The sequence below is a fragment of the Citrus clementina genome, unplaced genomic scaffold (genome assembly GCF_000493195.1).
Source record: "Citrus clementina cultivar Clemenules unplaced genomic scaffold, Citrus_clementina_v1.0 scaffold_6, whole genome shotgun sequence".
In the NCBI taxonomy this organism is placed as follows: Eukaryota; Viridiplantae; Streptophyta; class Magnoliopsida; order Sapindales; family Rutaceae; genus Citrus; species Citrus x clementina.
Window position 1 is genome coordinate 4,691,542 of NW_006262139.1, and position 23,883 is coordinate 4,715,424.

The 23,883-nt window shown below is 31.3% G+C and overlaps 2 protein-coding genes across 4 annotated transcripts; one reads left to right on the forward strand and one right to left on the reverse strand.

The window, feature by feature from the left end:
- Positions 1–56: 56 nt before the first annotated feature.
- On the forward strand, positions 57–6,063 carry LOC18040086 (heparan-alpha-glucosaminide N-acetyltransferase). Its single transcript, XM_024182483.1, has 13 exons — positions 57–281; positions 773–910; positions 1,099–1,180; positions 4,092–4,168; positions 4,374–4,483; positions 4,579–4,687; positions 4,767–4,883; positions 4,997–5,088; positions 5,185–5,251; positions 5,329–5,410; positions 5,496–5,587; positions 5,677–5,820; positions 5,917–6,063. Exons 1-13 carry the CDS (start codon positions 57–59, stop codon positions 6,061–6,063), a joined length of 1,482 nt encoding a protein of 493 aa, XP_024038251.1.
- A 10,547-nt stretch (positions 6,064–16,610) lies between these two features.
- LOC18039348 (ACT domain-containing protein ACR10) lies at positions 16,611–21,710 on the reverse strand. 3 transcript variants are annotated; one of them, XM_024182719.1, is made up of 6 exons: positions 21,205–21,710; positions 20,435–20,536; positions 19,866–19,971; positions 18,596–18,929; positions 17,645–17,929; positions 16,611–17,237 (listed from the first exon to the last, which is right to left on the reverse strand). In XM_024182719.1, the coding sequence occupies exons 1-6, from the start codon at positions 21,356–21,358 to the stop codon at positions 17,100–17,102; spliced, it is 1,119 nt and encodes a 372-aa protein (XP_024038487.1). In that variant the 5' UTR covers positions 21,359–21,710; the 3' UTR covers positions 16,611–17,099. The 3 variants fall into 3 exon arrangements, with proteins under 3 accessions (XP_024038487.1, XP_024038488.1, XP_006428457.1); XM_024182720.1 differs by having other exon boundaries at positions 18,836–18,929; positions 20,435–20,653; XM_006428394.2 differs by having other exon boundaries at positions 20,435–20,653.
- Between the last annotated feature and the right edge of the window lie 2,173 nt (positions 21,711–23,883).

A 23,883-nucleotide genomic window follows, 5' to 3' on the forward strand; every position in this document is an offset into this window, starting at 1 on the left:
TCACCACACATTATAAGCTTATCAGTTAATTTAAGGTTTGAGCATCAAGTATTATTATGGCTGATCTTAGGATAGTGGAAGAAGGGTTAGGGCGTACCCAACTTGTTGAACAAGAACAAGACGATGGTAAAGACAGTGAAAATGGCATAAACAAGGAGAAAGGGCTGGAGAGGAGTGAAGTGCAGGATGAACAGAAAGGAGAGCTGCAGCTGCAACAGCTTCTGCAGCAGAAGAGTAAGAGAGTTGCAACCTTGGATGCATTTAGAGGTCTTACTGTTGTGGTGAGTTTCTTAACATATGCGTAACCTTTATTTTTATTTTTTATTTTTTTATGTGCGTAGTTCGGCTGGCCGGAAATAATCACGCGAGATTGAATAGTAGTAGTAAGGGCAGGTTTGTTGTTTATTGAAGGAGGTCTCTCGTCTCATTTCAAACCTTTTTTGTAATTGAAATAAATAAACAACAATCTGCTAATAGAATCATAACATATATATTAACAAAAAGTATGTCATCATTTTATTAGTTAGTTGCATTGAAAAATTTTTCAACTCAATACAGATATGTTACGTGTGTCAGAGATTAAGAGTTTTTTTTAATTTTTTTAATTTTTTGTTATTTTTAAATGAACAAATTTAAATTGATTCTTTATCTTTTCACCTCCCACACCAGTGGTTCACTAAGTAAAATTGTTTGATCTTTCGGCCTATATACCAATCATTGGAGGAAAAAAACTATGAGAGATGCAGTTAAATTCTAGTGGGTATATACGCAGTTGATGATATTAGTAGACGATGCTGGGGGTGCATATGCACGCATTGATCACTCGCCATGGAATGGCTGCACGCTGGCTGACTTTGTGATGCCATTCTTTCTCTTCATTGTTGGGGTTGCAATCGCACTCGCTCTCAAGGTCCCAATACTTCCTCTTAATTTATTATTTTTCAATCTACTTATTTCTTTAATTTTCCGTCTCTTTCTTCAGTTAATTAATGACTCGCGGTTATTTTAATATTATTGAGAAAGAAAATGATGCAGATAAATTCTGGTCAGTCATGCAGAGAAGTTAACAAATTTATATAGTTTATCTTAATATTGCAGAAAGTTCCTAAGATCAATGGTGCAGTTAAGAAGATAATTTTTAGGACGCTGAAGCTTCTATTTTGGGGAATTATCTTGCAAGGTAATGACAAAGTCAAAAGTAATTTTACAAGTAATACTGCATTTATATTTGTGATACATAGATTGTCTTATAAGTGATGTGAAATCCAATTTTGTTCATAAGTATTGTCAAATAAGAGTAATTACATATATATTCAAAAATTTCTTAAAAAGAAAAACAAAAATTATCCGGGGCAGCACTCAATATATGCATTAAAAAATTGTACAATAAATTACATTAAAAAAATTTTAAAAATCATCCAAACTAGATAGTTGATAACCATGCCATATTATTTAGAATAAAAATTGTGGAATAAGCCATTAATAAATAATATTAAAATTTTAAAAAAAATAATAAACTAATTTAAAAGTAAAAGCGAAAAGTCAAAATCCAGAGGAGGGGAGTGACAATTTAGGTTTGTGGCGGAGTTGCAGAGCACTACTCAGTACTCAGTGAAGCAGAGAGATGGAAATGGCAAAAAAGCCAGCCCGGAACGGCCTGTTCCTGGGCTTGCCTACATTGAAAACTTGAAGCTGGGCCTGGGCTTGGTTATTAATCTTAAATTTTAATTTTTCATTTTCCAAATACAATTTTTTTTATCAAAAATATTATGTTTATTTAATTAGGATACTTAATTTGTATTCGAACTAATGTGACTCAAGTAATAGTTATTATTAAATTTAATATTTATAATTCAAATAGTAAAATTCTATTAATAACACATCAATAAAGATATAAATTAAGTACAATAAAACATCTTTGTGGTCATAATGTTGAAACCAAACTAATTTATTACTATGAAGGGGTTGTAACTTAATAAAGTTGTAACTACAAAAATTATTTTTTTGATTTAATTATCCTTATAGTAAGAATATATAAGTATGCACTATTACATTAATAACTTATTAATAGAGAATGTCAAATCAAATATATCAAAAAGTTAGTACATGTATCTATGTACTATTATTAGAAATATGCAAAATCAACTTTAAAATCTCTAAATATTAGCAATCTCTTTAATAATTTTCTCTCATTACCTAAGTGTACTAGGTAGAGGCAAGTTCATTTAATCTAACACAACACATATTTTTACAATATAGAGATAATTATTACTACATAGAGACAAGCTCCTTAAGACAAGATCTAGAATAAATATAATTTATTGTAATGTGAAATTTATTTTTATTTATAAGTTTGCCCAAAAATTAGGACCATTATCTTTTTTCACTAAATGGAGTTTTTTTTTTCCTATATAGAATATTACTATAGAAATGTTTTATTGTACTCCAACTCAATAAACATAATATCACTTATTTTTTATTCTAAATGCACTATTTATAATTAAAAAAAGAAAACCAATCGAATAGCCCATGAAAACAATTTAAAAAGGAAAAAAGACATCCACACCCTAAGGTTTGGAAAAATAGTCAAATAGACCCCAAGTTTTCAATAAGCAACGCCAAGACCTCATTTTGAATATAATATCATTTGTAGATAGGAATAAAAAATTGACTTTAAAGTTTTTCAATAAATACAAATATAATTTTAATATTTTAATTTATCTAGTAGACTAATAATATTATAATATTTTATAAATAAAATAATTTTTAAAACGTAAATTATTATATTTATTTTAATAATATATTTGTATTTATTATAAAAAAATTTAAATAAATCTTTGGGCTAAACAGATTTTAAAATTAATAAAATATATCTCATGTATTAATAATATAAAAATTATTTTTATATAATATTGAAAATAATTTAAAATTTTATATATTTATTTTAATATTATATTTCTATTTTTTAAAACATTTGAGTTAATTTTTTTGAATTAATAGAGTCAAAAGGAATTATAGTCAAAATAGGGTCTTGATGTTCTTTTATTAAAAATTTAAGGGTCTCTATTACTGTAGGGTGTAGGTGTCCTTTTCTCATTTAAAAATTTTAAAAAAAGTCTAACTATTAAAAAATATTTTAAAATTGTTATATGAAGTTGAGGGAGCTAAGTGAAATAGTGGCTAAGCAATCAAATTTCAGTACGTACGTTGTATACATGTCAAATTAAAATGAAGAGTAGTATTAAATATTCTAAATTTATTATTTAAAAAATTTATCTCAAATGATGTGTCATTTATCAATTGGTTAGTATGGATAATACAATTAATTCGCTCAGATATTATAAAGAAACTTTCAAGTGCTTGAAAAGTTGAGAAAGCATGCTGACTAATGATTTCGGAGGATTGACTCATAAACACTACCGCTTCCATAGCAAAAAAATTATTATTTTTTAAAATATCCGGGCTATGAAAAATCCCGGCCTGTATAAGCCATGGTCAGGCGCTTGCTGACCCTAACTGCCATCACTTGGAGAGAGTTTCGGTACTATTGATATTTTTTTTTTTTTGGCATAAAGTTAAAAAAACTGATGGCGTAGTAAGAAAATCAAATCGAACTGGATTTATGTGATTTCTAAAATAAATTTTAAACTTGAATTTATTTAAAATATCTTGAACTTAAATTAAATGTGTTTAATTAGTTATGGAGTCAAATTTATAATGTAACTGAATTAAAAAGAAAATATCTTCTGAAATTTTTAAATTAGGGGGGGAGCTATCCTGCTTGTCCCTCGGCCACTAGTTTTATCCTTATTAATTTGGGGAAATAAGCTTTTTCATCAATTAAATCTAGGGTCCTACTTAACCAATTCAACTCGAAACTATTTGTTGGTTGGGTTCAGATTTTCAATGAATTTAAGTATAATATAACAATAAGTCCGGCTAGATTTGTGCCCACCTTTGGACTAGAGATTAACAGTAGCATAGTTATAATAATTTTTTTTTTTTTGGGAGTGAAAGAGACATTTGGATGGCAAATAAATAATGAGAAAATTAGGAAGACTAAAGATAATGTGGGAGTTGGATTGGTTCAGGAGGATACTCACACGCCCCTGATGCTCTCTCATACGGAGTTGACATGAAGCACATTCGATGGTGTGGCATTCTCCAGGTTTTTCTACCAACCTTTTACTATATATTTATGAACAGCTCAGCTATGGACTTTCTGCAGACACGACCTTGAAAGTGCACATCTATATAAGATTTTATGCTGACGTCAACATGGCACTCTATATATAGCTCAATAATAATAAAATTAAGCCTACATAAAAATAACTGACATTGCTTTTGAGTTTATTGTTACTTGTTGCAAGCAGAGAATAGCATTAGTGTACGTAGTCGTTGCTCTAATTGAGACCTTAACCACCAAGAGAAGACCTAATGTCCTGGAACCTCGGCACCTCTCAATTTTCACTGCATATCAGTGGCAATGGTAACCAAAATAAACAAAAACCATGCAGAAAATTAATTTGTATTATTACATATTTACATTTTGTAATTAATTATCAATCTGGGATTTAGGATTGGAGGATTCATCGCATTTGTCATATACATTATCACAACATACTCACTATATGTCCCAAATTGGAGTTTTTCGGAACACAGCGATCATGGAGTTAAGAAATACATCGTAAGTAATGTGCCAAAAGTTCAATGCAAAATGAATAGTTATATACTGCTACTTTTAAATTTCAATTTGACATTTTCAGGTTAAATGTGGGATGAGAGGACACTTAGGTCCTGCATGTAACGCCGTTGGTTATGTTGATAGAGAGCTTTGGGGCATAAACCATCTGTACTCTGACCCTGTTTGGTCGCGATTAGAGGTTTGTTCCGATTATTAATGTCATTGGTTTGTTCCGATTATTGATGTCATTGCTTCATAATTTGTTTAGCTATCTAACTTGCTAATGATAAAAATCATAATATAAAATTGTAGGCTTGCACGCTTAGTTCTCCAAATTCTGGCCCTCTGCGCGAGGATGCTCCAAGTTGGTGCCGCGCTCCATTTGAACCTGAAGGCTTATTGAGGTTTATTATTCAATCATCTACACTGCTTGTGTGAACTTTATTTCAAGCCAAATAAGAACCTAATTATTGTTTTTCATTTTGTAACATCTTGTCTAGTACAATCTCAGCTATTCTCTCTGGCACAATTGGTATTCACTATGGACATGTTTTGATTCATTTCAAGGTCAGAAATTCATGATGTTACATTTACTCTGCACTATGTGCAGTTTTAATTCATACTAATGTGGGGGTCTTTGCCAGGGTCACTCTGCGAGGCTCAAGCACTGGGTCTCGATGGGGTTTGGCTTACTTATAATAGCCACCATTCTTCATTTTACAAATGGTGAGCTTTCTTAATCATGTGTTTGAATACTTTAGGCTCAATTTTTGTTGCTAAAATTGAAATTTCACCTTTGTTTTATTTGCAGCTATTCCTATTAACAAGCAGCTGTACAGCTTCAGCTATGTATGTTTCACAGCTGGTGCGGCTGGTATTGTATTCTCTGCATTATATGTTCTGGTATTACTTCTAACAAATCCGACAAATTAGGCTTTCAATTACCACTGATCTTAAGAATAACTAATCCAAGCAGCGTTTTAAATGAACAGATGGATGTTTGGGAATTACGAACTCCATTTTTATTCCTGAAATGGATTGGGATGAATGCGATGCTTGTTTTCGTGCTTGGAGCACAAGGTATCCTAGCAGGATTTGTAAATGGATGGTACTATAAGAACCCAGATAACACACTTGTAAGTATTAGTAATGTTTTATATTTCTCTTAATTTTAATGGTTAAACTTCATTAAAACAGATCTAATCAATATGCAAAACCTACAATTTTATCAGGTTAATTGGATCCAAAATCATTTGTTTATCCATGTCTGGAACTCAGAGAGGCTAGGGACCCTCTTGTATGTGATATTTGCCGAAATCACATTCTGGGGAGTAGTAGCTGGCATCTTGCATAGATTGGGTATATATTGGAAGCTATAAGAAGCAAAAATTGCAACATCTTTTATGGTGGACCATCTTGCACGGTTCTTGTGTTCAGTTTTTTCTTTTTTGCATGGTGTAGTAAATGCAATATTACTATGAGCTTTGTTTGGACTACGGTGAGAGTTTATGTGAAAATTGTTGTAGAAAATTGTAATGTTGTTTTCTACTTGGTTGCCATTATTATATACAGATTTGAAAGAAGCAAAGTCTTTAATCTTTCATAACAAATTACTCCAAAGTATGCCTTTGATTTGCAACATCGACGCTACACATAGGGGATTCACGATCTAGTCTAAATTAGTCCACTCTTAAGTCATGTTTAGTATTAAAGTATTGTAACTTTAAGGTATAGTTGCTATAGAAAAAATCTTTTTTTATAAAATAAAAATTAATAGTATATAGTAAATATGATTTTAAAATAATAATTTTGATAAAAACAGCAAAAATATTATAGGTTTTTCATTATATAAGTGGTGGATCAAATCAACTTAGTTTCTAAGTTATAGCAAATAATGTTTACCAAAACACTTCGTTGCTTTAACTTTTAAGGTATACATGTCCAACTTTAATACCAAACAGGAATTTACTTAAGTTGGATTCGATTTGAATGGACAAACCAAATAGTAGTGATATATCTGATCCATTCAATTTATCTCCTCAATCTCACTTTTTAATTAATTAATCATGTTAGAGTTGGATTTCAATTTCCCAACAATATGTATCACTCATCTATTTTTGAATAATGAATTAATTACCATTATTCCATTTAATAGATTAATGCTACATTAGTTAAAATATAAATTGAGATATTGAGATTCCTATCATTATTTTTTTAATTAATCCCATTTATTTTTAAAAATACCCTTATTTATCAATTTATTTACATAGCTTATTCAATTTCTTCGAGTGTCATTTCCAAAAATTTTCAGCTTCAATTTTAGGTAATTTTGCAATTAGAATGGTAAATAATTTTTTAATGCAATCTTTAAGTTATATTTATTGTAACTTAGAATAAACAAAAATAATGTAAAAATAAGTAACATGCAAGTTGGCTAATACGTGGGATTAATGCTATATTTTTCTTTCCTTTTAGTGGTTATAAGTTATATTAAATATAACTTAGAGAGACCCATGGATCGAACATCCTATATGTGATTGAAAGAAAATATTTTTTGGGTTAAACAAATTAATTTGAGAATAATTTGAAAGATTTTCAATATAGGGCAAATAAGAAGTGCATATTTAGAAGTGGGCCGAGTGGTAATTTTTTACACAATTGCAAAGCACACGAAATAATGGATTTGGGTTGGCAAAGATGACAAAATTACTAAAACTATATTGTATTTATTATATTTTCAAATTAAATATTTGTATGTTCAAAATAGAACTGACTACACTTGACGTAGGTAGTGCCAAAAATATTAAACAGGTAAATTTTTTTTAAAATATTAAAAGTATGTTTAATAGATTACAGGACCATGAATAATAATAAATAAATTTTATTAGTTTTTAAAATTCTTCACAAAATCAACTGAATTTGACATGATATGGGCCCATATCGCCCTCGATAAATATTTTTTTCATTATAGGCACGTCTCATCTAGGCTTTTGTGTTTTTAAACATGCACGACAATTTAGGATAAAAACTCGTTTAGTCTCTATATTATAAGGTTAGTACCCGTTTAGTCTCTATATTTTTAAAAATACCTTAAAATATCTCTATCGTTAAACTAGTAACACCCTTACAGTTACTTTTTATTTTTTTTTTATTTGCTTTACAATATTACCCTTTTACAATAATTTTTTTGGACATTAATAAAAAAATTAAATTACCATTTTCACCCAAACAATATAAAATGGAAATAAAAAGAATTAACATTAATTTTTTTGAAATACTCTATTGAGGAGATAATATATTAATTTTTTATTAATGTCCAAAAATTGGTAATTTAATTTTTTTTACAGAATATAAATTTTTTTGGTCATGCGTGAGCTTCCACAAAAATTAATATATATTCCTTTTGTGTTTATTTTGTTTTTTGGGTTAAATTGTTAATTTATTTTTTTTATTAATGTTCAAAAAAAGAAACATTATTGTAAGAGGGTAATATTATAAAAGCAAGTCAAAAGAAACAAAAAGTAACCGTAAGGGTGTCAATAGTTTAACGACAGAGATGTTGTAAGTTATTTTTAAAAATATAAGGACTAAACGGGCACTAACCTTATAATATAGGGACTAAATGAGCTTTTACCCCGACAATTTATATAGCCCAAAACTCCTGAGTGTAGCATTTTCATGAGCAAACTGAATTTATTATAAATGCATGGCTCCGAAATATCTTCTTTCTCTTCATGTCAATTCAAAAATCATTTAAAACAAAGACAACCACTATGGCCAATGTGACCAGATATTTCTTAATGAATATATATGTAATCAATCTTTGTAGTAAAAGATGTGAATCACATAACTAAGGATAATAAATTGTGAATCACATAACTAAGGATAATAAATTGTGAATCACATAACTAAGGATAATAAATTTTTATTTAGTTTTATATTTTAAAAAATATTTCAAAACACTCATATTGTTAAATATATTACATTTTTATTTTTATATAAATATACTACAATCTTACTCTTACTTTCTTTTTTTAACAATAATATCTATTCAACAATATTCCTAACATTAATTAATTTATTTATGAAAAAATGTATCGTTACAACAATTTTACTGATAATTATTTAATAAGAAATAATATATGAAATTAATCCCAAAAATAAATAATAATATAAAAGTTTGTGTAAATTTATATGTTACTTTTAAGGTTAATTTAATAAATTATTTTTTATTAATATTTCCAATAACATTGATGTAAAGAAGAAGTAAAAGTAGGAATATAACATATTTATCAACAAAAATATATTAAAATATTTTAAATATGAGAACTAAAAGAATAATTATCCAATAACATATTTTATTCTGCAAAGATCTTACATCATTACTAACTTAACAACTAACGCTTTTAATTGGTCAATACTACAAAGAAAAATGGGTACTAAAATAAGGGTTTATTTACTTACTGAAGTGGAAATGAGGAGTGTGGAGTCGTCCCACTTCAGTATTTACATGCTTATTTAAGGGTGGGAGTGGGAATCCCACCCACTTTTAGAGTGAGGAGTGAGATTTTTCAATTTTTGAATTTAGCCCCCAAACTTTTTCCTATCATAACTAGCCAAATACTAGGTTTTTAGACCAAATAGTCCTCATCACTTTACACAAATTTACAAACAAATGTCATTCTTGAAAATCCACTGACACTCTCAACACTCTCAACAAATCACCAAGCATCATCACTCTCAACAAATCACCAAATCTCATCAAACAAGTATTGTATAACTAAAGATATAATCATCAATTAGGAAACTTCTTAAGGTTAGTGTGTGTTCTTGCACAATATATTCTTTATGTACTAAGTTTAGTGTTTAGGTTCAAAATTGTCATAATTTTATTGTAAATGTTGTTATTTTTTATTCATAAAATAATGTAATTTGTTAAAGCACTTAGTTTGAGTAGAGAAATAAAAAAATATTAAAAATCAAAGAAATTCGAATAAAAAACGAAACTCATATTTAGTGATACAGGCTGGCTTAATGAGATAGGTAGTGGGACCGGAACCTGTCGCACATAATCAACACTATGTTTATGTGCGACAGGCACCTGTCCCACTGCCTGTCTCACTAAATCATCATGTCTCACTAGATCTTCGAATACTTTTTGGAAGTCACAACTTAGACTACATATATCTGTTTTGGACGTATAATATACCATTTCGAAGCTTATAAAGAGACGAATCAAATTCAATTCTGTTTACTTTGTTCTATCACATGGTCAAACAAAATATTTTCCTGAATTTAAGTGCGATAGGCACCTGCCTCACTATCGCACATAATCACAATATGTGCGACATTCGTATAGAATGTGCCGCCTATTAACTTTATCATATTTTGTAGTATGTAATCTTATTTCTTTTATTTTATTTTAATGATTTTCAGGCTTAAGAATTCAGTTGCGCTTCAATTGTGTTACGATGGTTGGTGGGAAACATTAGCAGATGGGTGTATGGAGTACATGAATACTAAGAATACAACTTTTTTGGCGCGGAGAGATTATACATTTGATCAGTTTTTGGCAAGGTTGTATGGAGTTTTACAAATAAATCCTAATGAATGTAGTATTATGGTGAAAATAAATTTGAGGTCTAGTAACACAATTTATCGTGCATGTTCACTACCTATGGACATATTTAATGATGAAATGGTCAATGATGTGCTACATTTGACCTCTGATGTGATCAACTATGAATGCATCCCTATATTTGTTACCACATCTCTTTAAATTTCGACCCAAGATCTTGAGCCACTTGTAGAAATTGAAACTTTTTTTAGATTAAATAATTTTTGCCTTGATATTGCAGAATAAGTGATGTCATAGATGATGTCGTTGCAACATTACTCTCCACTCCACGAAAACAATGACATTATTGATGGTAATGACATTACGTCAGTGGATGTTAAAGAAGAGGTGTTACCACTAACAAAATCGTTAGAGTAACGTCACTCTCCCTTCCAAAATAATGATTTCCACAATAATAATGATCATGTTGATGACATCAGCAACACAGAAGCTGATGGTGTTTATGTGGAACTATACAATAATTTGAGGGACACTCACTTTAATAGTCTAGTTGATGATAGAGGCGTCAGTCATTTTTGTATTCCTATCAATAATGAGGATAAGCATCAGTATGATATTCTTATTAATAATAGAGACAACCGACTGATTCCTCCAATGGCCAGTTCGAGGAGGAGGATAACAATTATCCCCCTCGTAAGTCTTGCTTCAGTTTTGCCTTCAAACTTAGTTGCTCCAGACTTAGTTAGAAGTTGTAATTCTGATGATATTTGTGTGGTATGTTGCTCGCTAAGAAGAATGAGTTAATAATGAAATTGCGCAAAGTTGCCTTGAGGGATAAATTTGATTTCAAAATTGCAGTCTACAACGACACACTTTGAGGCCCATTGTTCTTCGAAATGATGTAAATGGCATATTCAAGTAACGAGAAATTTGAATAAGCAAAATGTTTTTTGGGTAGTGAGAAGAGTTAACAATGTGCACACTTATTGTAATGAGGTGTTACTTGGTGGTCTTTGTCAAGTAAGGAGTTAAGTTGTTGGTCATATTATTACGGATAATTTTATCCAAGATAAACAAATATACACAACGAATGACATTAAAGAAGACATGCAGCATGAATATAATGTCTAGTTAATATATCAGTAGACATATCAGACTAAAGAAGTTGGTCTTAAAATAGTATGAAGGAACCCTACAGAGTCATACAACTTACTTGTTAAATACTCTCACATTTTGACCAAAGCAAATAAGGGTACAGTTACTCGCCTCAAGCGAGATGAAAATGATAATTTCTTATACTACTTTGTAGCTCTTGGATCTTCCATCAAGTATTTCATACAGTGTATCAGGCTAGTGATTCTTGTAGATGATACTTATCTAAAGGGGCTATATCGTATAAGTATGTTTGTGGCAACATGGCTGGATGGAAATAATCAACTGTATCCATTAGTCATTGGAGTCATGGATTTAGAAAATAATAATTCTTGGGAATGGTTTATGACGAAGTTACATGGAGTGATTGACGATAGGACAAAGTTGGTAATTATCTTTGATCGATGCACTGTCATTAAGATCTAAAAGTATTTCGCACTGCTGCCCATGGCATTTGTTTTCACTACGTCAAAGGTAACATAAAATCAAAATTCAGGATATCTAAAGCTGTTTGGGATGAATTTGGGTCTGTCTTTATAAATGTAGTAAAAGCATACAGACACGAAGAATTTAAAAAATAATTTGAGGGGTTGTGGATGCTCCATTGGGGTGCGGTTGATTACTTAAAGAATAATGTGGATACGTGTAATTGGGCAAGGTCTGAGTTTGAAGGTAGGAAGTACAATATACTTACCACCAATATCGCAGAGAGCGTAAATTCTTTCATAAGGGAACCGCAAAATTTCCTATTACTCATCTTATTGATCACTTTAGAAAAATATTGTAGCAATGGTTTTATGATAGGAAAATTGGCGCTTAATCAATGAGTACTCGTCTAGGCAGATGAAATAGTCGTTGAGAGGAGAATTTTTACCGAAAGAATGACCGTTTGTCCTGTGTCTCAACATCGATTCCATGTTTTGGATGGTGGTATTCAGAAAAATGGATAGTTGACATACGTAACAAGACTTGCTCCTATAGAGTACTCAAACTTGATCAGCTTGTTTGTGTGCATGCAATTACTGTTTGTCTAACCGTCCAGGTGGATTACATAAGTTTTTGTTCTAATTTTTACTCCAAGGAATCATTAGTGATGACATATGCACAACAAGTAGGGTTAGTTAGCAACATGGAGATTGAGAAGTTCTAGCGAAAATCTGAGAAATAAAGGTTAAGCCATTGGAAGAAGCACCACCACCTAATCGTCTTCTAGAGCTTAGAATATCTTCTATCGGTGAAGATGTAAACCAGATGACTGTAAAATATGGGTGGTGTAATAAATTGGGTCATAGCCGCAAGAGATGTAAGAATCTCATTACATCAAATCCAAATTAGTTGTATCATTCCAAGTAATTATGTATTTTGAACTCTTATTTTTTGTGTTGTACAATTATATATAGTGAAGTATTTTTACTTTGTTTATGATTACATATTAATTAGTAAAAATATATCCAAAATTACTTATGACAAAACATTTCAGTATAACAAAAATTGTATTTATCAGAAAAAAAATATTCATACATCAACATTCGAATGACTACAATGGCTTACAATCCAATATCACTATTAAATATATCTACATCAATTTTCTTCCTAAAGTATTGCTTGTAGCTACTACTAAAATCAAGTCTGAGCCCGAACATCATAAACATCAATAAAAAAAAGTCGTAATCGCCACTTCCAGCCTCTTGTTGTGGCATATCCCTAACTACTCCAACTTTTCAAAGGTCGACACTCTGCAACTTATATCGGATATTGTAGAATCCAACATTTTCTAGCCATCGAGAGAAGATGACTTCAAATGGCTTGAATTGACCTACGTACGTTTTACTGTCGCGAAATGTCACTAACAAGTCATAGATCCACATCCTCTTAGCGCGAAGGTCCGCTCCAGCTAATATCCAATGATCGCCGCCCAAATTCACAGGAATGAACATATGTATATAAAATTTATCATAGATTTATTGTCTTTGTTATGTCTATAATTGTTTTTTAAAAAAAAGTCTAGCATTCCGCACCACGTCGACGTCTATGAACCGTTTCAACATTATGTCTTCCCACCCATCAATGTAACTATTCAAATTGTTGCTACATTGTAATGAATGGACATCACAGTCACCGTTATTCCATAATTGCTTCAAGAACACCTAGTGGATATATTACATGAAGATGAAGAAATTAATAAGGCTTTAAGGCATTAGGAGATAAGAAATAAAATCAATGATTATTAAGCTCCGTAAACTCATTACCCAAAAAAATGTGTTCGTATGCGTAACATGTTGAGATAAGGCATTTGGATACTGCCATTGCTTTTCATTGATCAATCATGAATAAGTGTGAACATACTATGAAGGAATAAAAACATGTCAATTTCGAACAAAATACAATACAAAATATCAAAAAATACTCCAAGAAATAACACTTAACAACACTTATCTCGTCACCAAACCAACCCATTGAAGCATGGCCTAAAAGTATTCAAAGAATTTATGTGACCGTTGGACGGTGCGATCCACTATGATTTTGCAAGCAAACCACTTATCGAACTCCTTAAATAGCCTTGGATCTTCCAGGCCCCTAAGTGGATTTATATCCACACTCATTCTTTCATCTATCTCACGGTCCATTATTTCAAGTGTGGGTGGAGGCCTGATGTTCCTTACTCTCTTGAAAGAAGGAATTAACAAAGGATGTTAAAGACATACGACAGTTTGTACGGACGTCCAAACTTACTTATGCCAAAAGGTGCCTCCATGAGGATATGTATGCGGTCACCACTTACGTCCCCATTAAAACTATATAATGACATGGGAGTGTGATCATTATGATCGCCAGCATCACTGTACACTCTTTGGTCATTGGAGGCCTGTCGTTTCACCAAGATGAATATATTAAACTAATATCATATTAAATACAAAAAGAACGCAATTGTTGCATGTTAAACTTCCTCACCGTATAAGGGAATCCAATTGAAGAATCACCATATAAACATTTGAATAAACCATCATTATACGAAGCCATAAACATTCGAATGACTGCTTCTCTAAAATGTTGTTGTTCTTTAGGCTCTGCCTCAAAATCCAATCTTAGTTTAGAAATGGAACTATCAATCTTGTTCATCCATTGAATGATATAATCATAATCAAACTTTATCCTCGACTATTACCAAGAAACAAAAAAACTAATAAGAGAGTGATAAAATCATTTACATATGAGAAAAGGAAATAATATTTTAAATTAGGAAGTAACATCTGAATTCTATGTGTCATTAGAATCGTCCGCAGATTCGAGATGGTCATATGCAGCAAGCTCATCCTCAACGGGATTTTGTTGTAGCGGTGTTGGGTTGTGGTGTCGTGATGCTCCTCCGTTTTCTTTATAATGGTGGCGCATTGATTAAAGGTTGATGAACCACAAAGTAACATTGAAAATGAATAAATAACAAGCCAAAAAGTTTCGAGTTTTGATTATATTTTAAATCGTGCTATGACGTCGTAAAAGATATTCACGTTACGGACCCAACTTAGGATATACGGCACGTAATCCTCCACATTGTTCTAATATTTTGTGGCTTTCTCTTTTGCATCTAGCTTGATGGTTTGTAAAATATTTCCTTGCCATAAAGAATCCCAAGTTTTATGTTAGTATAATCATCTAGTATTTAGTAATATGGAAAGTAGTTATATACAAGATGAGAAGAAGCAATGGGCTTCCACTACACGATTCAGGGAATTTTCTTTTTAGTTTTCACACCCACTCTAAAGATTGCCCTTCAGTCGCTTCAAAAATTCATGCTTGCAACAAGCAAAGTTATAAAGTTATAAAACATATCATTAATTATTCATTATTATAAAACTAAGTAATCTAAAAAAATTTCTCCATACACTTGAACCGCATATGTAAAGCTATAAACATTGTATTTTTCAATATTATGGCTGGGATTTTCCAAGCAGGTCTTCTTAAACTTTTGGCTTTTTTCATTCAATGCATTGTCAACACTATTATATATAGTTTTTCAAGACAAACGACCCCACTGATGATTTCTAAAGTGATCAATCTCATCTACTTTGTTGAGCAATAAAATATTGATTTGACAATGATCTTTTCTTCCATTTAGTTCTCCGTCTGCAAAGTAATATAGCACGATCCTTAGCACATCAGTGTCGTCTATACCCTCGAAGTCTAAGTCCGCAAATCTTTCCTCAAGTTCGTCAAGATTCATTCTGCGAAACAAATTGCCAAAATACTAGTTAAGTAACTTATGCACTGTTTTTAAATTTTTCAGTACAATATCTTGACCGTAAGAAAGTCCAATAACTAGGCACCACTCTCCAACTGATAAGCTTATCAAATGCTTACCAATTTGAAACTAAAATTGATCTTTTTTTGTTTCTTATGCATGGGCCACTTGCCTAAGCAACACATTATGCACAATTACGCCACTAAACGAAAAGGTTTGGCACTCCATGAAATGCCCAAATATGTCTTCTTTGAACTGTTTCAACTACCGTTTTGTTAATTTTTTTCAAATGCCTTTTAAAACTATATCTAATTTACACATACTCTTGATACGCGCCGAGAAGTGATTGTCATAAGGTACCTTCATCGTACCCTATTCATACGTCGGTCCGGGAGGATTATGCTTTCCTATTTTCAATTTTTCCATGTATCTGATACAAGTTACATAATTAAATTGTTATATTGCACAATTACACGCAATAAATTAATAACATTAACAACACAAAAAATAAAAAATAAAAACCAAAGTGTTGTCTCATGGTGCGGCAAGGCTGCTTGTCCCACCAAGACGCGCTGTCTCTTGGCACGATAATGCACCTGTCGCACGGGTGTGAGAGAGGCGTGCGCACCGTTCTTTTGTCGATTGCCAAATCATTAATTAGTTAGTAAAATAATACAATTAATTCACTTAAATCTTATAAAAAAAACTACCAACCACTTAATAACACATAATTTAAAATGAAATTTATAGTAAAAAAATTTAAAATATTTATCATTATGTAGGAGTAGATTCTCGAGCCATACTTACTAAAGCTCTGAATTGTACCATCTTGACTGCCAATAAATCCCAAAATGTTATTGTATACATGTTGCTGGCCAATTGTATTTTTTTAACAAATTCTTTGAGGAAAAAATAAAAAAAGGTATCACGAAAATTGAAAAGGTTCAGCGGTTGCGAATATGGCCATTATAATAAAAAGCAATACAACAAAATGCAGGAACAGATGTTATATTGATAAATAAACATTGTCATGCACAACTGTCTCCTTTACATTCAAAATCCTGATCTTTTTATATCCTAAACATATGTACAGTGGAAATAAAAAGACAGTTACCATATTGCGATAACCCAAATGACCCATGAAGCGCTGCGGCAGAAAACACTTCTGATTTATCAAACCAAGCATGAAATGGATCCACCATCTGCATAAACTTCCATGCAATATCTTTGAAGTATCCAATGCCTGAAAGAGCTTCACTTGTGCTATATATCCTACTACCAACTTGTCATACGTATTACTAAATGTTAGTCTCATGGATGTAACTTGAGGGGGTCAAATCTCAGTCTTCTAAAGAACAACAGTAATTTACATCTAAGGCATATCATGGTAGGACAATGGATACTGAACAAGGACCATGCAGAGCAAATTGTGTCTGAATCCATGGTCATTCCCAACCCATCAACAATTTCCAAACTCCTTCCTCAATCTTATTTCTTGGGACAGACAATCCATCCCCTTCATCAAGTAGGACTCTGTAAACTTCCCATTCCCTATCTCCAATCATGTGCCTTCCAATCTCAGCCTGAAAACAAAAAGGGGCAATAGATGTTATACTTTTCATTTAGGAAGATTGAAAGGATTTGTTGCTAAAAAACAAGAATTTAATTGTTTTTTGTACAAATTTCTTGAATGCCAATTCTTGGAATCAAATCAAAGTAAAAATGACAAAACAACAAGTATCTATAACTCATCATTGTGATAATGTTATATCCTAACTGTGAAAAGTAAAATGGAATGCAACATTATGACAATAACACAACGTAGCTCAGCTGTGGCGACTCCATTACTGGAATGATGACATAGCTGCCTAATGTTTTATGTTTATCCTCACAATATTAATAATGCAACAAATGCAATTAAACAAAACTGAATATGTAAGCATGGCCAAAATGGTTTTTCACTTAATGTCGTAGGAAAATAAGTACATACCGAAAAGATGCAAATATCAAGCATCTTGAGAGCAAGGGTGATATCGTGAAAAACAAGAGGTCTACCCTTGCCAGATAATTCCACAGGATTTGCAACCAGAAGCTCTGTATCAGGACCCCTGCTGACCACAGTTACTCTGAGAGGCTGAAGCAGTTCCATCCACAGTCGAGAGGATAGCCCATTCTGCTTGCTAGGGTCAACTATCTTTTTCCCATCAGCTTGCATGATAAACAAGTCAATCTCACAGTTTCCTCTTTGTCTTCTAGAGAAGCGTCCATATGAAACCTGCATAAAAGATAATGCTTAATATGTTAATGTTATGCAACCAGCTGCCACCTTCCATTAACTTCCACTTTTCTAAGTGTTCTATTTAACAGAATATGATCGACATTTTTGGATGAGAAGTACACCAGCAGAACATGGATTTTATGCATCATACTTTCGAGCACTCAATATGTAAGCAAAGCAAGAACAAATCCATCTAACAACTAGATCCTTCCATGAGGTAAACAGCCGCAGGTCAAAGTTAAGCCCATGTTTGGTTGGAAGAAATGGTAGGATAGGAGAGGAATAGAAAGGTAACAAGAGGAGAAAATGAATGAAAAAGAGGGTCAATCATTGTTTGGTTCAACATGGAATTTATCTTTCTTCCCTTGTTTCTTTCCCTGCTCCTTCTTTTCTCCCCTCTCCTCTTCTTATATTTCTTCAAACCAAACATGCAATAAGATTCTTCCAATCTAAGCAGGTTGATGGTTTTATAAACAAATCACAAGCCAACCAAAAAACAAAAAAAAAAAGGATTTCAAATACTAACAAATCCAGGTTCATCAGGATTGGAGATGGTTCAAGAAAGAAAAACACTCCCATAACACATAAAGTACATGACAAAACAGTGCAGTACTTTCTTAAAGCCACTATATCTGAAGTCTATCATACAACCAGTTCATCTACCTGAATATTGTAATCCTTTAGAGTTCTCATTATGTCGTAAAGGAGACCTTTGTGGTCTTGGCAGACAATTTGGACAAGAGTATGACCAGGACTCAGCGAGTTGTCTATTGTGACAGAGACATTGCTGCAAGTGAGCGATCCACTTGGGAGTTCAACAGGCATATCTAAATGGAGCATGTCAATGATTGCAGATGGAAGAAATGAAGATGCCTGCGAGCAGGCAGTAATTTCTGTGCCTACCATTTCTACATCACAGCTTATCATTGCATTCCCCAAAATGGTTTTTAAGTGCTCGTATGTATCCTCCTTTCTCTTCCTTGTATGTAGAAGTTCTCTGATAACGAAAATATTCAGAAGCACATTAGTTTCTCAGAGAAAGGTCAACATGGACTCATTTCTGCAAAAGAAAAGCCCTTTGTATCTTAATGAGGGATATCTCAAAATCCTTTAAATCTTTGCATTACTACCATATATTCTTTTGTTTTTACCACATGAGACAACCTATCAATACTTTACGAAATTCGAAATATTGAAAATAAAAATGGCCTTATCTAAATAAATTCAGTTCTTGAAAAACCCCTTTGACACCCCTTTAAATCCCAAATAAGCAAATAAAAATAAAGAAGCAAATGAAAAAGTATGCACATAAATTAAATACCAATTGAGTAACTATCTGCCCATTATATCACAGTTCACAGGTTTTCAATACTCCAATCTCAATTGTACGCGACCATATTAACTTTACGAAGGATGGCACAGTGACCTTTCCAAATGAACCATTTGACAAGAGAGAATATCCAATAACATGAGATAGATGCTGCTGAATATTAGTCAATTGGATAGTCTAGTTAGTCAAGAGCCACAAGTTATTGTATATACTTATTTTGTAAAAACTGATGTGACAAAAATTCATTAACTGAATGAAAATACAAAACAATAAAAATTAATCATATGGGCCAAAAGGTATCCAACCAATTGAGTTATACCATATCAATTTGTAGTTTGTAACTCTATTATTACTCTAAAAAGTTGTTATATTTGAAAGTAGTGACCATTAACACAAATATCTACTAACAAGATGCGAGTTAAATTTGTATATGGAAGCTATTTCGCACAGTTGCAGACATTCCAAAATAATTGTATAACTCTCAGTCAGTGAATAATATGCAACCTTAATAACATAATTATGTTGATGAAAACCAAACTAGCTGTCAAAGATTAGAAGAATATTTTTGCTGATCTTGAGAAAAATATATCAAAAGAGCAAAACCTTGTGTCTGTGACAAAGAAAAGGTCCATCACTTTCCCATCTGGAGTAGTAGATATTTTCACTTTCTCTATGGTAAGCTCAAGCTCACAGAGAACCGCGGTAACATCTGGCAAAAGATAGGAAAAAGAATTGTTCCAAAAATCAATTATGGACACGGTTCTTAAAATATTATCATATCAAAATTCTCCACTGGAGGGGAAAATCAGAAATTCCATATCCAAAAACCAAGAAAGCAGAGGAATGTAATTTTTGTCACTCCAACCATAGTAAAAGAAAAGCATCTGAAATCCCAGAATCCATTAAAAAGCAAGTGGATTAAAAAGGGTCATTCAAAGATTCCACATTCTCTCTTTCTTTTCTTTAACAGTCAAAGGGTATGAATCAACAACTTAAAGGACAATACAAATAGACCACAAAAGTTTTAAATTAGCAAACCAAAACCCAAATTCATCTCAAAATAACTATGTTTAATATGAAAAAAAGAAACCAAATAGACGAACAAAGTTACATGAGCACAAATATAAAATCAAAAACAGAAAATTGAAAGTGTAAAAAAAAAAAAAAAGTACCATATAGAAGGCCTTTTCGATCATAACAAGAAAGCTTCAAGAGAAAAACATCAGAAGGTTTGGGTGCTTGCATTTCTGCGCGGTAGTAAAGAACCACAGAAGCTGAAGAACAAGAAGGGCATGCACCCATCAGTCTCTTCTTCAATAAACCCCACCTTGTTTGTGAGTCCCCAATCACCCAAAACACTATGTAGCACCATTTCCCATCCGTAGATACATCTTGACCATACAAATTCAAAAGAATCACACATATTGTAATTAACAACCATAACTTCGAAAAAAAAAAAAGAGCAATATCTTAACTAGATTTCACCGAATGTAATGAAAAACTTAAATACCAATCACTCGTTTCTCAAAGTTGAAGATCAATCACACATACCCATCACTCGATTTTACACATGGTACATACAATGAAAGCAAAATAAATATTTTTTTCCTCCAACAACCAAACAAGGAAAATGGCTAGAAATAAAACTTTTTTTTCCTATATTTTCTCAACAGCCAAACCAGGAAAATAGTTATTTAAAAAAATTAAAATCATAGTTTCACTAGATGTAATTAAAATCTTAACTACCCATCACTTGTTTCTCAAAGTTGAAGACCAATCACACATACCAATCACTCTTTTTTTTTTCTTTTTACAAAAAATTTCAAGAGGTAGATTCAACAAAAGAAAATCATAACATATTTTCCCCATATTTTCTCAGCAGCCAAACAAGAAAATCGTTGCTAAATACAGAATAAAATCAATTAAGTGGGGAAGAAATTACCTCCTCTGACAATGCTAAGACCAAAGAAGAGAATGATGCGACACAAATCACAACCAAGACCAGTTTTATCAGGGCAGTTGACTGTTATCACACATGGGTCACCTTCTTTGTCTGATTGGCTGATGATCACAACGTCGTCGTACAGAATTCCCATTTCCTATTGCTATTCAATTTTTCAAGCTTATTATTCGCTTTAAAGAAAGAAACAGGGAAGCAGAGATTTTTGAGACAGATAAAAATTAAAGATCAGAGAGATAGAAAGAGTCAGTGTTGTGTGTTGCTGCTTCCATCTTTGCTTCTGCTTCACTTGTTCTTGTTGTTGCAGTTGTTTCTGGCTTTTTTATTATTATCTTTTTAACTATGCTTTTTTCTCGGTGTTCCACCAAAAATCCAAAATCTCGAATCCATTTTATCGACTGATGAAATGATTCTTTTCTTTTCATTATTTTAAGATAGAGAGGATGGTCTGCATTGTGATTAATGATGTGAATCGGGATCCAGCTCCCTTGCACCAGTTGCAAGCCACTACAACGTTGTCCATTTCTGATTCGGTAAATAGATTTATTGGAAAATTTGTTCAACGGCTGGGGATATGTTAATATGTTTAGTTCCTTATTAACATTTCAGTCCCTATTGTTTATCAAACAATTATAAAAACCAAAAATTTTAAAATATTTACAGATATAATTGCATATTATTTTAAATTTATAATCTTTGATTCACTAACCTATTTTGACTGTAAAAATGAGTGATGGTACAAGGATTATGTAATCTCACATAAATTTTTTAAACGCTTGAAAATCAATACGTGTCAACCATCATTTTTTACATAATATACATTTAATATAGAATAATAAATTGACTATACATTAAAAATATGGGTTATTAACATTTTAATACTTCAGAAATTTGTACAAATAAAAAGGTAAAATTGCAAAATAAAACATGTGTAAAAATGTTTAAGGTTGTAATACTTTATTATTTTTTATTATAAAACTTTAATTTTTACTACAATTTTATTTCTAATGTTAGTTGACAAATTAATTTATCTATACAGAAATATGTTAGTTTACCTATAAAATACCAATATTTTCCTTTAAATTTAAGGAACCATTCTAAATTTCTAAATGTAGCCCAACAAAATTATATAGAAAGATTAAAAAAAGAATAATATGAAATGAAGGTAGTTTAAAATTTTTTTAAATAGTTCAAAAGCTTTTAAGCAATTATGTTTTTTGAGAATGATCCATCGTATTTTGCTCTTAGAAACTTAAGTTATGGATCCTTGTTTTAATAATAACTTATAATTTATTCTTCAATAAGAATGATTAATTAATAAATTTATTAGTTTCTAAATACTCTTTTAAATATATGGCTCACGACCATTTAATTTTTTTTGTCCTAGACTTTTTGAAATGACTAATCAAGAAAGAAACACCTACAGTAGTAATATTTTGACCTAACTGTCTTTTACGATGGTAAAGGGCCATTGCAAAAAGGTCACATTTCTCGTAATGTCATTAAGTGTTTAACGGCTTATGTTGCCTCCTTTGCATCTCTTTTGGCCAGCATCACTCAAGAGTCAGAAGAGTGATTGCTAAGTCAGTAGTTAAAAGATTCTTTTTAAATCCCATTTTATCCAAAACGACACTTATATATAAAAATTTGAAACCTATAGTTTCTTTTTAACTACGAAAACAAAATGGATTGTCATTTAGTTAAATAATAAAAAGATGAAAGCAATGATATATTGCTTCTATTGCAACACTATTGTTTTTGTCAGTCTTTTCCTTTAAAATAAATAAAACTGATGAAGAAGACTTACCTCCTTAGTGTAGTTTTATTTGATTATCCATTTGAATTTGAATTTGAGAAATGCATTTTTAAAAAGGAAAACAAAAGAAAAGAAAATTGGACTTGGTTATAATACTTTAAAGTCTAAGCATCATTAGATAAAAAAGAATAAATAAAATCTGATCAATAGGTGGCTCAGCTATATACAACTCTAAGATAATTGCTTTAGACCTCACCTCACACAAAAGGTCCCGTAAAAAATTTTACATATTTATTGAAGTAATTATAGTCATTAACTAGTATTTAAAAAGAAAATTGTTTTCCTTTTTTTCTTTATTTTTGCATTATCCCAAGCGTCACCTGACGAAAATTATTTTCCTAATTGTTTTGGCAAAGTTTCTATAAATTATTTTCCTTAATTTAATACTCAAACAATTTTACCTTTTTTACAATAGAAAAGTATACGTTTATAATATAAAAAATCTATTCGGCTATCCTTGATAAGTCTACTATACCATATCTCGAATTCTATCCACACATAATACAAGAAGAATATTTGCACCACTCATATTAATCGGGTAGAAATTTTTCACCTACCCAATTTAATTAGGAGGAGAATCAAGTCCCAAGCATTGCTTGAGTGCATATTCTTACTTAATATTTCTATTTTTTCAAATAAGATACTCTTTTTTTTTAGTTTCAAATAAGATGCTTAATTAAATACAAAATAATTATATTAAATTATCTTCACATTCCTTTATTTAGCTCAAATAAAGCTCACACGTCCATAATGTGTCTGTGGTCGAGCAAAAATAAAGTTACTATCTTGAAGATTAAAAAACTTCGAATCAAATTTTAATTTTAATCCATTAAAATTGATAAAAA

Bases quoted from the DNA above. Each gene is read 5' to 3' on its own strand.
- LOC18040086 (XM_024182483.1), top strand. From the start codon at position 57: ATGGCTGATCTTAGGATAGTGGAAGAAGGGTTAGGGCGTACCCAACTT. The intron at 1,181-4,091 runs GTAATGACAAAG...GGATTGGTTCAG, and splicing joins TTGGGGAATTATCTTGCAAG to GAGGATACTCACACGCCCCT. The intron at 4,688-4,766 runs GTAAGTAATGTG...TGACATTTTCAG, and splicing joins ATGGAGTTAAGAAATACATC to GTTAAATGTGGGATGAGAGG.
- LOC18039348 (XM_006428394.2), bottom strand. From the start codon at position 21,358: ATGGGAATTCTGTACGACGACGTTGTGATCATCAGCCAATCAGACAAA. The intron at 18,930-19,865 runs GTTTTGCTCTTT...TTTCGTTATCAG, and splicing joins TTCTTTGTCACAGACACAAG to AGAACTTCTACATACAAGGA. The intron at 17,238-17,644 runs GTATGTACTTAT...TTTTGTTTTCAG, and splicing joins TTGATATTTGCATCTTTTCG to GCTGAGATTGGAAGGCACAT.